This window comes from Arabidopsis lyrata (genome assembly GCF_000004255.2).
Source record: "Arabidopsis lyrata subsp. lyrata unplaced genomic scaffold ARALYscaffold_4, whole genome shotgun sequence".
Classification (NCBI taxonomy): Eukaryota; Viridiplantae; Streptophyta; class Magnoliopsida; order Brassicales; family Brassicaceae; genus Arabidopsis; species Arabidopsis lyrata.
In genome coordinates this window covers 4,029,416-4,047,239 of record NW_003302552.1, presented here as the reverse complement: position 1 = coordinate 4,047,239, position 17,824 = coordinate 4,029,416, and the positions used below count along the sequence as shown (strand labels likewise).

Here is a 17,824-nt window from a genome sequence, read left to right as displayed (position 1 = left end):
TTAGAGAAGCCATGGAAAGGTCGCTGTCCCATAAGAGTAAAGTATGCAGGATGCAGGTTTCAGCTCAAAGTCGTTTCTCTGGAAGACGGGGGCGGGGGGGGGGGGGGGGGGTAGGGTACGATCACTGATCGATTAGCATAGAACAGGTCTGGCCTGTTGTAATCCCCAAGAGTCATGTGACGTTTCGCCGCGACAGGCGGTTGTTATTGACCCTGCTGGCCAACTCTTTTCTGCTCGTCTGCTGGGAGTGGGTGTCGAGCGACACCCTGATGGTGTCAGTCGATACCAAGAACGTGTCCAGCTGCTGCGTCATGTGGAGCAGCAATCTGGGCGTTAGGATCATCCACAATCTGATCCTCAGGTATGACGATTCCATGATCGTCCAATCTCTGTCCAGCCTCATTGTAGGCTTGTCCATCATCATCTCTCAAAATCCCTTGTTCATCAGCTCTGATTTCTCCACGAACCATTGTTGATGATTTTGGAGCTTTGCGGTTAGTGCGTTCTAACTTTGCCAATTCAAGAGTAGAGTAATTGACGAGGTCTTTTTTTTTGCTGCTCGAGTTATGCGTTTAGGCATGCACCTGAAACACAAGAAAAAGAAAAGAAAGAAACGCGTAAGTATCAAAGGAAAAGAAATTTTTTGACAAAATTTATAAACTAAACTTAATAGTGATTCCCAAGAACTTCGGCAACGGCGCCAAATTTGATAAGGTTCAAATTGAATCCTAAAACTACTCTCTCAAATAAGAGATCAATTGCAGTATTTTAGGGTCGAATTCCACAAAGTTTTTTTGTTCACACAATAAGCTAACAGTTTCGAAATTATGCTAAATAAAATAATAAGAATTAAATTAAACGCAAGCAAATAAATCAAGTAACAAATCAATAGATTAAAGCGTCAGATTTAGGAAAATTCTCAGGAAATAAACTAATAGTAAATCTAGCAAATAAACTAATGTATAGCCAACCACTTCTTGAATGTATTGACTAACTAATCTAATATCAGGTAGTTCCTCCTCTCGAATGTAAACTCCTAGATTTAGACTAGCATTAAAAACAGGTTTGATATGTTCACATATATTCCTAGACCACCTCTCGAATGAATCTAGTAATTTCTGCCCACCTAAGATAGTTCAAGTAACAGACGCCCTCTCGGATCAAAACATATTATCCTATGATCAAGTTCTAGTTAGCTACTCTAGAACTAGCATTAAGAACAACCTAAGGCGAAAAACTCTATAGATTAATCCTAACAGGTAATCGATCTACTAATTCATCTAAATCCCTAATGAGAATCCCTAAACCTAATAGGGAGATTACTCAGACATGATTAATGAAACAGAAAACATGTTTGAATAGATTGCAAATAATAAATCAAAAGAAGGAAAGAGTTTAGAATAAATCTTCTCTCTACAGGGTTTTGAAATCTCTGAAAAGTTGCTCTCTCCAATTATCTTCCAAAGGGTTCAACAACTTGCTATTCTACTTCAAGAATAGAAACAGCGTGTCGTTTCTAATTGTAAGATCAGTGTTTGAGTACCACAAACCAAAACCATTCACCATCTTATTAATAAACCAATTCATAGATACACAACTAATCCAAACAATCAATTCATCATTATGAATAAAAAAAAATTACAAAACTATGATATAAATTACAACCCCAAAGAATTGAAATAATGAATTAACAAATTTTTTTTAACTCAAAAAAATGATCACTCCCATCTTCTTCACGGCCATACCCGGCAAGAGATATTAAAACATATTACTTCAATGCTTCCATAAGCTGAAAAACAAAACCAAAATTCGAAGACAAATAGCGTATAACTCCCACAGAATACAATACCTGCAATAACAATTGTTGGACCAGTTCAAGAGATTAGTTTTTCATCAAACACCAACGTGAAAAAAAAATTCCGAGTTTTCAGACAAACCTTATCAAAACTGAAAACTGATGCCAGCTGATATAAAGACTGTTTCGTCACTGAGGCCCTGAAAACACATTTTCTAAAATATCATGAAGTTTTGGTGACCGTCTCCGGAACAAAGGTTCTAGCCGGAACGATGGGACACCGATCTGCCATCTTTTGGCATCATACATTTCATTCCATGCCTGTACTATCTCATCGATCTTGAATCCCATACCTGCAGTTGATGTTTTGATTATTATGTATTGCCCATATTCGTCAAGTAATTTTCGACTTTAGTATTCATATATTAAATAACGTAATTACCTTCAAGTGCATTGTCACTTGAGCAATGGTTCTTTACCATGACAGCTATATCGGTTGCAGAAGCTCCAGCTAGTTCAAATTTCTCCACTGCAACCTCCAAACATTCATCCCAGGTTGGTAGGCCAAGCTTATACTCCACGATGGACCGTTCATACAGTAAGGAACCCCACAAAAGATTGATCTGGGAACTCATATTAGCTGTTTGTTCTGCGCTTTCTTCATCAGACGCTTCACTAAAGACTCCATCCAAGCCTAACTTCTGTAGCAGTTCTTTATGTTTATCGAAATTGGAGATTCCATTCAGACGGCGTTCTTCCATCTCTTCCCATATTTGCATGCCCTTTTCCATGCTCTCCTCAGCTTTGTTATAGAGCTTTAGAACATCCTGGGAAACATCGGTTTCTATATCTATCTCGCCACTCAATGCATGATACCAGCAAAGCTTAGCCTGTTCAAACTGTTGTTGCCCGAGTGCTAGAAGAGCTTCATAGAAATCAGATTTAATTTTAATCGCGCCTTCGTATTTTTCTGCAGCTTTGTTGTACTCATTCTTTGCCCACTCAAATCCGGCCTCAACTTTCTCTAGTATAGTTTCTCTTGAACCATCCTCGGGAAAATAGATCTGCCTTCTTGCCTTGGACATATGAACATTCCCCCAGTTAAACATTGCAAGCGCAGCCATTTCTTGAAACTTATCAGCAGCAATATCAAAGAGTTGTTGCGCATCTTCGCCAGTGACAATATCTTCCATTGCTTCTGTATACAGTTTCATCCCAAGGTTATGAAGTTCCAAGTAAGAATCAGAATCAAACCCGACATGGTTCTTAAACAGTTGCGCAAACTGGAAAATCCAGTGCTCAAGGGTGGTAGATGCTTTCTCAGATTCCACATAGTCTCCGACACTTCCATTATCAGCAACACTACTCGATCCCTTGGCAAACTTATCAGTTGATTCATCATTTGCGATGACATCATAAGTTGGTTCTTGATTGGGGCTAACTTCAGCTATATACAATCTAAAGGAGCCAAGTTTCTCCCTAGTAGATGCAGCCAGCCTCAACTCATCTGTCGTAGTAATGGTAACCAAATCACCCTCTGAGTCCCTATATTTGATCAGGAAACCCTTCAGAGCAGGAAACCGATCCCTGATAACGTCTCTTACAAGTCTAACACTAGAATCCAACGGCAATTGTGCCCACCTTATATCATCTCCATGAACCAACTTCACTGTCCTAGTCACTGTTGCGTCTTCCTTAGCGCTCTCAACAATCTCTGAAGCAATGACCTCTTTATCCATGACAGGACTCACTTTCTTTTCCTCAACCACAACCTTATCCTCTACCTTCCTTTTCTCTTTCGACTTCCCGCTATCCGCTTCCTCTCCATTCTCAACTTTCGCATCCTCAACAACAGCTTCAACACTATTCCTTTCACCATCATTTCCACCATTCATCGTCATGGTCTTCTTCTTCTTCTTCCTCAACCTCTCCTTAACAATCTTTCTCAACCTCGCCGCACCAACAGGCTGAACATTAACCAAATTCTTCTCCATCTCCTCAACATCAATCCCTTTACCAACCAAAACCTTCTTCACCCTCTCAAAAATCTCATTAGCAGAAACATTCTCAGGCTCCATATTCAAAACAACGCGCGAATCCCGAAAGGCGAAATCCAATTTATTCAAAGCCTCATAACAACGAGCTCGTTTCAACAAAGCTTTACTAAACCTAGGAGAAGCCTCTAAAGCCAAATTACATTCGTTAATCGCATTTGGATACTCTCCTAATCCCATTTGCATATAACAAGAAGCCATACTTGTTCTCAAATAAGCTACATCTCCATGATCTCTAGGTAATAGCTTAACGGCTTTATCATACCTAAACATTGCTCCTTCGTTATCACGTTTCTGGAATAATTTGTTGCCTTCTTCTTTGAGTTCTAATGCTCGATTTATGAAGATTGTCATATCGTTGTCGAATGATTTGGTGGTTGATCGATCGAAGCTTTTTCTGGTTTTACCTCCGCCGCTGGTGGAAGAATCCGTCGCCGGGATCTCGGAGTTATTCTTCTTCTTCCCCGTTGGTTTCCCCATTTGAAATTTGAATCGCGATTGAAACAGAGAATTTGAATTTCTTAGAAATGTTAACAATTTTTGATCGGAGAGAGAGAGAGAGGAATGTGTTTTTTTTTTTTTGGATTGAGTGATCTCTAATCCACGAATAAAATTAGAAGGAAGAAAGAAGTGTGTATAACAATATACCGACAACTTTTTAAAAATTTAGAAAAGTCAAAACTTTATGTTTTGTTGAGAAAAAAAAAAAAAAAAATTGATATTAGTTTATGTGCCGTTTCATTGCAACAACATTCTTTGTATTGAAAAAATTGTATGTTGGGAAACTTATTGGACCAATGGGTGATATCTTTTTTTGCGCAAACATTTTTGTTATCCATTCGTTCAATTCCAATGGAAGATAAAGAGTAAAAATTTACCGTTAGGTTATAAAATGCTAATCAAACACAAACTTACAATAAAAGTAGATAGATAGAATGGAAAAGTATTATGCTTCCTTGATAGATCCATAGAAGTTTGGAGACAGAGACGCTAAGGTGCAACATGCCATAGACGAGATCATGGTGTGTCAACGACACTTCCGCAAACACTTCAGAGAATTTAACATTAGCCACTATCAACAGATTTCATGACGTTCAAAAAGGTTTTTTAGTTTCATTGGTTGTCGGCGCAAACCACTTGGAGATAGCTAAGAGACGTGGACATGTTCTCTCCACAAGAGAGGAAGACGGAGCCGAGGTTATCTCCATGATGGAGAAGCTTGGATGCCAAAGACCTTCAAAGTCAAATAAGAGTGGAATTTTATCAACAAGACTTGGTTCAGTATCTAATTGAATTGGACATAGTCTAGATTAAAGAATTAGATCCGAACTCCTAGGGTATGGGGAATTGAGAGTTGCAATTGCTTGAGGCCAATGAGATAATAATAGACTAGATATTGTATCGATGTTGACACAAGCCATGGAAAGTGTCCTCGGCCAGCCATGGCAATATGTCGTAACATCAAGATAGAAGGACTAATCGAAAGATAAATTCATATCTTGGTGCAGATGGAAATATCTCCAGTAAAACTATTAGTGACGTGATAATGTACTATGTTTAAAATGATATACTAGAGATGTGCATTGATATATCGTGGGTTTTACCGTTTTTAGCCATGATATATGTGTCAGTTTTAGAGTCTTTTTGTTGTTCCTAGAGTCTTTTTGAGTCTTTTCAGGTTTACACGTTCGGGACAAATTTGGAGATAATGAACCATTCTGGAGCTAAACCGGAGATTAAGAGCTGAAGGAACGAATTCGGTATCAGACCAAGGCATGAGTGTCGACCGACACCCCCTAGTGTCGATCGACACCACACGCGTCCCAGCAAGAGCCTCGACGGTTTAAGAGTTTTAAAGCCCGTAGAATCAACCTAGAAGACTTCCCTATTTGCAACTTTAGTCCCTGCACGTTTTTGGAGATATTATAAATAGTTTTTAGGAGTTTCTATTTCACTATCTTGCATCTTGCTTTTTTGCTTTTGGCTTTGAAATTCTCTGAGCTTGAAGCTTGGGCATATTAACCAGAACCGAGCCGAAATTTGGTAAAACAATGAACGGTACCCATAAAACCCCGAAATAATACAAAACACTAGGATATGACCCGCGGTACACCGCGGGTTAATTATTTGATTTTTTTATTTTTATAAATTGATGAATTTATTGTGTATAATATTTTTTGTTGTATACCGCGGGTCACATGCGTTGTATCTAAAATAAAAAATTTTAAGTTGTATTTGTTTTGTTTAGTGTTTAAGATTGTATAATTGTATTTTGATTTGTTATTTATAGGATTTCACCTGTGGTATATTGTCTCGTATTAATATTGACCCAAACCCGACCAACCATATAATCTAAAATGAAATTAAACATCATTTTGTTATTTTTTTAATAACAATTTTATTTAAATGTCATATAATTCGAGTTAATTTGAAAGTTGCTTTCAAATAGTTTCCATGTATATTTTTAAATTAGTGTGTGTTTTTGGACCAACCAGTAAAAACAATTTATAATTGTATCTTAAAATACTAATTAGGATTTCACCCGTGATATACTGTCCTATTTTAGATAATTGTAAAAATTAAAGAAAGATCCGAATGACTCAATTTCGGGTATGAATAAAATAACGACATGATTAAATGCTCAATTTGTTCTTAAAAATGTTAATATAGATTACACACATATTTTTATTCATCGATTGAGTAATATATGTCCGTTTTAAAAAATTTGAATTGTAACATATGCAGAAAAAAAAAAACTAAAATTTACTAACTATTTATATATTTTATAATAATTTAAAATAATATAAATATAAGATCAAATAAAAGTGAAAGAATCATATATTTATGTTTAAATTAGGTAGAGAGGTTTTAGGAAATTAGTGCAAATTTGTTATATTAGCATTAAATCATCATATTTGATTTCTTTATCTATAAAAATCGTGGAGAATATACCATAAATAAAGCGTTTAAATATAGTAATTAGTTGAGAAAGTATATATATTTTAGATTTTATTAATTATTTTCGTTTTTTAATTTTGCCAAAATTTAAGGAAAGATCCGATTGAAGATTTTCGGGTCAAAATTAAACAAATTTGACTCGATTTGGGTACCCCAAAAACTGCTGCAAAAATGTATAGTAGATTACTCATGGTTCTCGCTTCGGTTCAGATTGAAGTGGTTTTGACCATATGTTTATGGTTTTGTATGGGTATTTTTGGTTAAATCGGGTAGTTTGCAGACCCAAATTACCCGAAAACCGAAAGAACCGAGCACCCAGACATTTATAGGAAACAGCACGTATGTTTATAGGAAACAACAATAAAACGGCACACAGTTTTTCACTGAGTCTCTTCCCCGAGTTGGCGAAGAAAACCAGAGAAACAACAACACAGAAGTAGAATCTTCTTTAGTCATCTCCCGCAAGTTAAGGAAGCTCTGAAATTAGGGGTTTTAGTCTGCGATCACGATCCTTCAATTACTTTGGCAATAATGGAGAAAGTGAGACAACCAACGCATGCAGGCTCTTGGTATACCGATAACCGTAAGTTCTGATTTTTTTCTCGCTTACTTACAATCTCTCACTTGCATGCTCAAGCATCCTATTTTGGGCTGAAATTAGGTTTTAGATTTCATCATTCTTATTTCTGGTGTTCTCTATTTGTTGATCACTGATTATGGGTTAAAGTTTTGATCTTGTGATTACTGAAATTCGTTTACTAAATGGGTTTAATTTGATCTGATGTTTAGTATCAGTGACTTTGTTTTTAGAAACAAATGCATTTAACAGTGAGCTTTGACTTTTCTTAATCTTTCTAGATTTGTCCGCTATCTATTTGAAAGATTTGATTAAGAATCTCGAGCCTGTTTTATGTTTCTTTAACAGCTACGAAGTTGTCATCTGATCTTGAAGAATGGCTTAGTGCAACTGGTTTGACCAAATCTCCTCATGTTCGAGGCGTCATTGCACCGTAAGCTGTTCTTGCTTATCTCATTTCGCTTAAAATATGATTACACTTGCACTAACCTTTTGAAGGGAACCAGACACGCAGGTTATTCGTATTCCGGTCGTGCCGCTGCTTATGCTTTTGCAAACATTGATCCTACTAATATGTAAGATCAATTGTTCTTTCATTCAAAACATGTTTGCTTCCGAAGACTGTCATGAATTAGAATTCATGGATTCACTCTTGTTATTCTGTCTGACTAGTGCTGTGTTTTTTTCGAGTCTCGTTTCAGTTCGCGGATATTTCTTCTTGGTCCATCTCACCATTTTTATACTCCAAAATGTGCCCTTTCGACTGCAACAGTTTACAAAACCCCCATTGGAGATCTACCCGTTGATGTGGAGAGTAAGTTTGGCTACATTAGCTTATCTTACCAAATAAATATTTTTCACTTGATGAGGAAAGATGTTCTCTTTTGGTTTTCTTATGAATTCACCAGTGATTAAGGAGATAAGAGCTATGGGAAAATTTGGAATGATGGATCTACGGGTCGATGAGGCTGAACACAGCATGGAAATGCACTTACCGTATTTGGCCAAAGTATTTAAAGGGTAATCACAGGGGTAGTAACGTTAAGGTTCTCAATTACTTTAAATAACGTGGCGGAATTTTCTGAGACTGGCCCATTTTAATATTTGATCAGGCACGATGTGAAAGTTGTACCCATCTTGGTCGGAGCAGTAAGTGCAGAAAATGAAGCCATGTACGGTGAATTGCTTGCCAAATATGTGGATGATCCCAAGAATTTTTTCTCAGTGTCCTCTGACTTTTGCCACTGGGGCTCAAGGTTTGTCTTAGCTCTTCATCTCCTTCCCCTCATTGAAATACCACATTCTGATGAAACTTTACTTATATTCATATGTTTTTGCTTATAGGTTCAATTACATGCATTATGACAACACTCATGGTGCTATACACAAATCGATTGAGGCTCTAGACAAGAAGGGAATGGATATAATAGAGACAGGAGATCCAGATGCCTTTAAGAAGTATCTTCTGGAATTTGAGAACACGATTTGTGGGCGCCACCCAATCAGTATTTTTCTCCATGTAAGCGGTTGTCAATAACTTCATGAAAAATAGCCTTAAGCTTCTAGATCTAGTTGTTGCCTTCATATTTATCTAGAAGTTTTTCTTTTAGATGCAATCAATATGATGGATGAATATAAAGGTGAATCTGGTACTCGACTAGGCTACTTTAGCCCGTATCGAGTGTGTAGATTCCTGAAAACTTACTGCTTCTGTTTTATGTTTGTGATTGCTTTCAGATGCTAAAACATTCCTCAAGCAAGATTAAGATCAATTTCCTGCGGTACGAGCAGTCAAGTCAATGCCAGACAATGCGGGACAGCAGTGTCAGTTATGCATCTGCTGCAGCCAAGTTGGAAACTTGAACTAAAGAAACTCGAAAACTTGGTGTGCAAAATTTCCCATTCGGTTTTTACATTTCGGTTTCAAGGTCTTTCATGGTCAAAAAGTTTCATCTAAATGCTTGTGAGCAATGTAAAGAACCTTAGAAAACCAAAGGCTTCGTGTTTACAATCCTCTGTAATAACAACAACAAAATCACAAGACCCTTTTCCATTGACTGATATCTAATTTTTAATTGTTCAGACAAGAAAGCACAATTCAAATGTGTTGAGACTTAAAACACTTTGCTTAAGATCTACAGAGACATACATCAAAAGTTAACTCTTACAATCTCCTTGCTGTCTGAAAATTCAGGTAGAGCTTCCTTCCGATGCCTTCTCTCTCTACTGTAAATAATCCAGAACATGAGTGAGAGCATCACAGCGGTCGCTAATATGGCCAGACCCACATAGACCCAATAGCCATAACGTTGGAGTCCAGGACAATGGTCATTGGTTATGTCTCTAAAGGTCTGCTTTGCATATGAACAGTCCTGAAGCTCGACAAGGAACGGTGCATCCCTGATCAACCCCGTGCTGATGTTCACTCCTGATGCCATCTGACTGTACAGCGCCGGTGTGAGCCTCCCTGTTGTGGCGCAAGTCCCGTTCTGGCTCACTTGGCACACAAAACTGGTCCATGCCTGTGAGTGTTGTGACATCACTAAGATTTCTTTGTACAAGTGCAATTTTTATTCCTGCCCCTTGACTAGTGACGGTTTCAAACAATAAAAAAATTGGACAGAGGGACTTACTTGAGTAGCATTGTTCAAATCGAGCTCACCAGGGGAACAAGAACGATCGGTAAGGTCATGGTTAAAAGGATTGCAGAGCAATGGAAGCAACGGTCCAGATTGGTTATAATACATTGGGACAAAGACTGGAGAGAAGTTGATGTTAGAGACATTAGTAATGACTGTGTTGATTAGATCCACGAGCTGACCGGTCACCTCTCTGCTACGCATCAAGGTTTCCTGAGCTGTGGCATTGTCTGTACAAGGCAAGATCTCGTCCAAAGCCGTGTTGCTTGATGGTCTCTCAACCCATTCGCTCATTGCCACACATGTGTCCGCAGTTGCACTGACGGTGAAAGGAACACATTGAAGGTTTTTTTAATTTATTCAGTTATGTTTTAATAGAGAACAAGTTGATGAAGAGTCATGAGACATACTTGTGTAGCACAAGGAATGTTCCGCTCAAAATGAATGTACCAGTCACCAGAATCCATCCCAAAATCACAAGGCTGCACAAGAGGAAAAAGATTCAGATAGTTTTTACGAATGGCAGTTGCACGGAGAACATTTCAGAACATAACAGTTACTCACGTGTAAACGATGACCTGCATCCCAAAAATTGAAGAAACTGCAAGAGAAATGATAACAAGATCACTAGAGTCAATACATTAGTTGATAGTTGAGAAACATGTAGTCAAAAGATGTTGAACTTTCAGGATTCATAGATGAAAACATTACCAAAGATACGGATTTGTGACTTACCGAGACCAAGAAATGTCACGACAAGCATGACGATTGAAACTACGATAAGCGCCACCCTCCTGCAAGAACAGAAATCACCGTTATACATTGTTTTTCAAGATCCAAAAACCAGGTTCCTGTAACAGATAGAATGTTAGGAGGAGTTTGTTTACACAGAATCAAGGAAATGTCTAATGTTATTGGAGCTATTAGTCGATTTCTCAGTGATGGTAGCTACAGAAGAATTCAGTTTCGCTCCGATCTGATCGATTTCAGTTTGGACATTTGCAGGTAAAAGAACCTGAAGAACTGCAGCCTGCTTAGCTGAAGCAAGATAATCTGAGATAGCTCTAAGCTGTGAAATCGTGCTATCCGCTTGACTCATGACATACTCTAATGTCTCTGTCGTGCTTTTGTTGTACCTGATCTGACCCGAATATAGAAGAACACATCCGATTCTGCGATAAGATGAACTCATAAGATAAGTATTTAACACAACATTTGCAACTTTTGAGTATGTTATAGGTTTTGTTCACCTCTTACTCACATTGCAATAACAGTGAAGATGAGGAGGAATATGAGGGACACAACATAAGCAACTTTAGAGTATCCAACAGAGTTGGTTCTATGGCAAATGTGACACATACAGATGACTAATAAACAGATGCCAAACCCAAGAAACCAAACAGCAGCAAGAACAAAGAGAGGAACAGCTGTATAGCTCACTGACTGCAATATCAAAAACAAATAATCTAAAAATGACAGCAACACAAACAAGACCAACATCTAATTGAAGTGGAAAGATCTTACAGCCCAGTAATGTTGGTTGCTGATATTCCATCCTCCAGTATATTTCTCAAAACCATTAAGAGGATCTTTTCTATATGTTCTTTGAGCAGCTAAAGCTACTGAAGCAACTTCATTTACTTGAGGGTTGTTGAAACCTCCAGGTCCCAATAATGGCGCCTCTGCCACTATAAATTTCATTACAGAACCAGTTTTCTCTGAAGCTGAAAAGAGACAAATCAGATTAAAATTCAAGAAACAAAAACATTGTAGTAAAGACTGAAACTTTTGTTTGTCAACCCTAGAAATTGCATAGATAATGTTCATGAGTCATCAAGTTCTAGAAGCTACAGAGAAAATTCAGATTATAGACAAAACCCATTGTGAAATCAGTTGAAAATCTGTAAAAGGATTAAGCAAAGTTTTGAACTTTTGAGCATTTTCATGGAATCAAGAAACAGAGAATGTAGAAGATAAGAGAGATAGCTTTCTCAAGAGAGGAAACACAAACCTGTTGGAGGCTGAGTAGGAGAAATGTGAATAGTAGAAGCTTCATGAGAAAGAGAAAGAAAGGTCAAGAAGCAACAGAAGAAGAAGAGAAGAAGAGACATTAGTACTACTGTGACGCAATTTTGAATGAAGAGAGAAAGAAGAGTTGCAGAGGAGAGAGACAGAGTGAGAAGAAAGACAATAAACTTAAATGTGCTTTTTTAGAATTTCTATGACCCACAAAAGACTTTTTGCAGTTTTTCTGTAATGAGTTTAGACTTTGATGAAACACAAAACCAGGTTTTTTAGAATTTCTGAAGTGAATTATTGGACAAGGGTTTGATTGGTGAACAAAAATAAAGTATTATAAGTTGTACAGCTTTTATTTTTATCGCTCACCAAAATTTTATCAAAAGCGTTACTAAAAGTTTTATTTCAGTTTTTTTACAGCTTTTGGTTACCAATCAGACCCGAAATCTTTGTAGAATTAACTTTTATCGACAATATTATGTTAACTTACAAAATCCTTCAATTTTTACAAGACATTGAAGTTTAAAGATTATGTTCATTTGGAAACCCCTTCCATTATCCTAAAGATATTGATGTCAAAACTCTTACGTTAATTTTGATATCATGCTCTTCCTCTCCAGACTATTTTAAATAATTGCCCACTCGTCAATGACTGGCTTCTTGGGAGCAAATTCAATCTGATGAGTGTTGTTTTTGTACTTTTGTAACAGAGTATGGGATCACCTCATGCTCCTCTGTGAGATCTTTCGAGGTATGGAATTTGGTTTTCTCTAGGATTTATCCTCGACAAAGATTGTTTTGATTTTGGACTGAGATACTTCTTGGACCGACACTCTTCTACCCATGAGATACTTAAATAATTGTCAACTCGTCAAAGATTGGGTTCTTGGGAGCAAATTCAATCAAATGAGTGTTGTCTATGCACTTTTTCAGCGGAGTCTCGGGATCACCTCATGCTCCTCTGTGAGCTCTTCCTAGGTGTGGAATTTAGTTTTCGCTAGGCTTTATCCTCGACAAAGGTTGTTGTGCTCCTGGACTAAGCTACTTTCTTGGACCCGGCACTCTTTCTCTCTAAAGTCACTTAAATAATTGCCGACTCGTAAAAGACTGGCTTCTTGGGGACAAATTTAATCCGATGAGTGTTGTCTTTGTACTTTTGTAACGGAGTCCCGAGATCACCTCTTGCTCCTCTGTGAGCTTTTCCCAGGTGTGAAATTTAGTTTTCTATAGGTTTTTTCCTCGACAAAGATTGTTTTGCTCTTGGCCTGAGCTACTTTCATGGACCGTCGAGAGTCACTTAAATAATTGCCCACTCATCAAAGACTGGCTTCTTGGGGCCAAGTGCTGTATTTTCACTTTTGCAACGGAGTCTCGGGATCACCTCGTGTTCTTCTGTGAGATTTTTCAAGGTGTGGAATTTGGTTTTCTCTAAGATTTATCCTCCACAAAGGTTGTTTTGCTCTTGGGTTGAGCTACTTTTTGGCACCTGACGCTCTTTTTCTGTTGTGACACTTAAATAAATCTCGCTCCAATCGTCCTCTTCAGTCGTTAAAGACTGGTTTCCTGGGGACAAATTCAATTCGAGGAGTGTTGTCTACGCACTTTTGCAACGGAGTCTCAGGATCACCTCATGCTCCTCTGTGAGCTCTTTCGAGGTGGGAAATTTGATTTTCTCTAGACCTTATCCTTAACAAAGGTTGTTTTAATCTTGGGCTGAGCTACTTTATTGGACCCAACGCTCTTCCTCTCCTTACACTTTTAAATAATTGCCGACTCGTAAAAGACTGGCTTCTTGGAGATAAATTCAATCCGATGAGTGTTGCCTTTGTACTTTTGCAACAGAGTCTCGAGATCACCTCTTGCTCCTCTGTGAGCTCTTCCCAGGTGTGTAATTTAGTTTTCTCTAGGCTTTGTCCTCGACAAAGGTTGTTTTGCTCTTGGCTTGAGCTACTTTCTTGAACCGTCGAGAGTCACTTAAATAATTGTCCACTCATCAAAGACTGGCTTCTTGGGGGCAAGTGTTGTATTTGCACTTTTGCAACGGAGTCTCTGGATCACCTCGTGTTCCTCTGTGAGCTTTTTCAAGTTGTGGAATTTGGTTTTCTCTAGGATTTATCCTCCACAAAAGGTTGTTTTGCTCTTGGGTTGAGCTACTTTCTAGCACCTGATGCTCTTCTTCTATTGAGACACTTAAATAAATCTCCAATCATCCTCTCCAGTCGTCAAAGACTGGTTTCCTAGGGAAAAATTCAATCTGATGAGTGTTGTTTATGCACTTTTGCTACGGAGTCTCAGGATCACATCCTGCTCCTCTATGAGCTTTTTTGAGGTGGGAAATTTGATTTTCTCTAGGCCTTATCCTCAACAAAGGTTGTTATACTCTTGGGCTGAGCTACTTTATTGGACCCAACGCTCTTCCTCTCCTTACACTTTTAAAGAATTGCCCACTCATCAAAGACTGGCTTCTTGGGAACAAATTCAATCTGATGAGTGTTGTCTTTACACTTTTGCAACAGAGTCTCGGTATCACCTCATGCTCCTCTGTGAGCTCTTCCCAGGTGTGGAATTTAGTTTTCTCTAGGCTTTGTTCTCGACAAAAGTTGTTTTGCTCTTAGGCTGAGTTACTTTCTTTGTCCTAACGCTCTTCCTCTCCAGAGTCACTTAAATAATTGCCCACTCGTCAAAGACTGGCTTCTTGAGGACAAATTCAATCTGATGAGTGTCGTCTTTGCATTTTTGTAACGAAGTCTCATGATCACCTTTTGCTCCTTTGTGAGCTCTTTCCAGGTGTGGAATTTAGTTTTCTCTAGGATTTTTCCGCAACAAAGGTTGTTTTGCTCTTGGATTGAGCTATTTTCTTGGACCTGACGCTCTTCCAGTCATGTGCCTTCTTTGCTTAGAAAAGTAGCATCTCAAGTGGTGGTCTATAAGTTCTGGCGACAGCGTAATAACATTCTCCATAACTCCTTGCGGCTGGCTGCTCAAATCATTTTCAAGATGGTGGAGTGGAGCTACGAAACATCATCACTTCGAGATGAACAAAGCTTATGCTTATTTGGATTCGTTATCTATTTCCAAATCTTTCTTTACTCTACTGTAGTCTTGTTTTTATCTCTTTTTTTGCCAAAGTTGCTTTTGTGTAATTATTTATCTTTTGTAAAGCCTCAAACTTCATTTTAGATCAATTGAAACATCACCTGAATCTTCTTCATGCATCGTGGTTGCTTTCATTCATCCAAAACATACAATCGTTTAAAAATACAAACACTATTAGAATTTATAGTAACGAAAATAATATGTATAGCCAAAAAACAAGAAGATGAGCATCCCAAGGCTCCTCGGAGGCAACGATTGGTGTCTGAAAATTTTAGCAGCGTTGTGCCTCTTGTTGGTTGGAATTGGAACACCAGCTGGTGTATAAGGATCACACATAACCTGCATGTATCAATAATCAATAATTTCATGGATCTGATATAGTTCCAATTGAATTTGGTACACTAATCAGATAAAACAAACCAACCAAGATGTTGTTGCCTTTATTGAAGTTTAATATAATAATTGATGATTAAGCGTTACATAGATGGATAAAGACGTGACAAATAAAAAAAGATAGATAAAAGCAAGCTTTACGTTTTTACACGCCTTGATTCAAGGCAAGACACCGAAACACCCCGTGAAACGAACCATGTTCATACCTAAATGAAAAATCCATAAAGAGATCAGTATTTAAAAAAAGAGATAAAACTTCTGATCGCATCAATACAAAGAAATAATAATAATTGAGACTCCTGATGAAAGATAATCAAAGAGAAGCAAGAGAAAAAGAAGAGTTCCCAACGATTATAGTCTATTGGGGTTGTTGAGAGGCCGTAATTTGCATCATGATGGAACCAATAATCAAACTGATATCAAATTATGTAAATACAAAATCAAAGCTTCTTTTTTTTTAGTGAAGAATATGGTAAATACAAAATCAAAGCTTCTTTTTTTGTTTACTGAAGAATATGAAATCTAAGCTGCTCGCAAAATATTATGGGAAAGCTTATAAATTTCTCAATACATCCAAGCATAATTTAAATATTAAACATGAAAGTACTAAAGTGAAAAACTCACCATATGTTCGATTGAATCAACAATTTAATTGTCCTGGAATTGTTTAACGACGTTGCATCCGTAACCTATAACCATACATAAACACCATGAATTCATATGTGTAAAGCCAAATAAAATAAAACGCAAAAAAAAAATAGAAAGCAAAAAAAATGGGGTTAGTTATGATTTGAAAGTGAAACCTAGAGAAGGTATTTATATTAAACTGAAAGGCGGTGTACGATCTAAATTTTTTAATTTTTGAAGATAATTACAACAACAAGAAAGGAAGATTTATATATTGTGTTAGATCAAATCTTTATCAAAACAATTAATATTCCTAAAAACAATTAATAACTACTATGGATATTAATTATAAAAAATATTCCTTATTTTATTTGTTAAAAAGTGGAAAAATAACATAATTTTTTTTAGATTTACAATTATATTTGACATTTATTTAGATACACCATCATTATCGGTATAAAATATAATAGAAAGTTTCTTTTATTTTATCAGATTTGTGAATTTAAAGAATATATGATAGTTGTTTTGATATTATCGGCAATATCTATATATTTTAGAAAAGTAAATTTTACTTTTAAAAACAATTGGCTCGTAATTATCACAAAATAAATTTATCATTAATATATCAAAAATATAATTAAACGATTAATTATGAGACACATCTTTTGTTGAAAAAAAAACAAAAAGAACCAAAAAGGAAAAAAAAAAAAAAACACGGAAAAGGAAGAGAAAAGAAGAAGACACGACCAATCATTTCTCCGACGTAATTGTATGTGACTCACGACCATGATTAGATTGGTGGAGATTAATATACCCGTCGATTTTGTGCATGCTCCAAAACGAATATCCTGAAAATCTTTCCCACGAGACTCATTAGTCTCTTTATTATCTAAGGTAATTTAAAAGAATAGTTTGTTTGATTGGTTGCAATTGTAGGATGCAAGATCATAGCAATATGATGGTTTAAAGAAAAAAGATGGCCAATAAGATGGTTTTCTATGATGATTCAACATATCAAAAGGTGGTTTTCTATCATTAAATTGCCAAATTTCTGTTATTGCTATGAATATATGTTTTATGGTAGGGTAACAAGTTCTTAGTGGTCATTGGATGTTCTTGGTCGAACGATAAACCGTCATAAAAAAAGGTATGTAAACTACATTTGAGCCAAATTTATTTATTTTTTTTTTATTTTTTCGTGTTTAAGAATATTACTATTTTTTAAAATGTAAAATATATCGAATTTTTATATTTTAGGGTCAGTTATTTTTTTAATTTTAATTAATATTCGAATTAATTTAATAGAAGGTATTTAAGTAATTACGCAAAATCAATGGCTCAACAAAAGCCGAGAGTCCGACACGTCAGCAAAAACACTTCTCAAATATTGTTATTATAGAGAAAGCTTATAGATTTCTCAATACATCCAAGCATAATTTAAATATTAAACATGAAAGTACTAAAGTGAAAAACTCACCATATGTTCGATTGAATCAACAATTTAATTGTCCTGGAATTGTTTAACGACGTTGCATCCGTAACCTATAACCATACATAAACACCATGAATTCATATGTGTAAAACCAAATAAAATAAAACGCAAAAAAAAAAATAGAAAGCAAAAAAAATGGGGTTAGTTATGATTTGAAATTGAAACCTAGAGAAG

General features: G+C 36.6%; 3 protein-coding genes and 1 long non-coding RNA gene across 5 annotated transcripts; 1 reads left to right on the top strand and 3 right to left on the bottom strand.

The window, feature by feature from the left end:
• Positions 1-1,534: 1,534 nt before the first annotated feature.
• LOC9316737 (HSP-interacting protein) lies at positions 1,535-4,530 on the bottom strand. Its single transcript, XM_002878798.2, has 3 exons — positions 2,238-4,530; positions 1,938-2,148; positions 1,535-1,849 (listed from the first exon to the last, which is right to left on the bottom strand). The coding sequence occupies exons 1-2, from the start codon at positions 4,327-4,329 to the stop codon at positions 1,985-1,987; spliced, it is 2,256 nt and encodes a 751-aa protein (XP_002878844.2). The 5' UTR covers positions 4,330-4,530; the 3' UTR covers positions 1,535-1,849; positions 1,938-1,984.
• A 2,635-nt stretch (positions 4,531-7,165) lies between these two features.
• On the top strand, positions 7,166-9,466 carry LOC9314911 (protein MEMO1). Its single transcript, XM_002880623.2, has 8 exons — positions 7,166-7,390; positions 7,733-7,817; positions 7,891-7,959; positions 8,086-8,198; positions 8,293-8,404; positions 8,497-8,640; positions 8,729-8,903; positions 9,122-9,466. Exons 1-8 carry the CDS (start codon positions 7,339-7,341, stop codon positions 9,245-9,247), a joined length of 876 nt encoding a protein of 291 aa, XP_002880669.1. The 5' UTR covers positions 7,166-7,338; the 3' UTR covers positions 9,248-9,466.
• On the bottom strand, positions 9,383-12,251 carry LOC9314910. 2 transcript variants are annotated; one of them, XM_021029418.1, is made up of 9 exons: positions 12,035-12,251; positions 11,548-11,741; positions 11,285-11,466; positions 10,911-11,195; positions 10,759-10,817; positions 10,588-10,624; positions 10,434-10,505; positions 10,018-10,342; positions 9,383-9,906 (listed from the first exon to the last, which is right to left on the bottom strand). In XM_021029418.1, exons 1-9 carry the CDS (start codon positions 12,132-12,134, stop codon positions 9,535-9,537), a joined length of 1,626 nt encoding a protein of 541 aa, XP_020885077.1. In that variant the 5' UTR covers positions 12,135-12,251; the 3' UTR covers positions 9,383-9,534. The 2 variants fall into 2 exon arrangements, with proteins under 2 accessions (XP_020885077.1, XP_020885076.1); XM_021029417.1 differs by having other exon boundaries at positions 11,548-11,747; positions 12,035-12,250.
• Positions 12,252-15,236: 2,985 nt separating this feature from the next.
• On the bottom strand, positions 15,237-16,312 carry LOC110229467. The gene is made up of 3 exons (XR_002332859.1): positions 16,156-16,312; positions 15,673-15,737; positions 15,237-15,477 (listed from the first exon to the last, which is right to left on the bottom strand). It is a non-coding gene; the product is annotated as an uncharacterized LOC110229467 (long non-coding RNA).
• Positions 16,313-17,824: the final 1,512 nt, after the last annotated feature.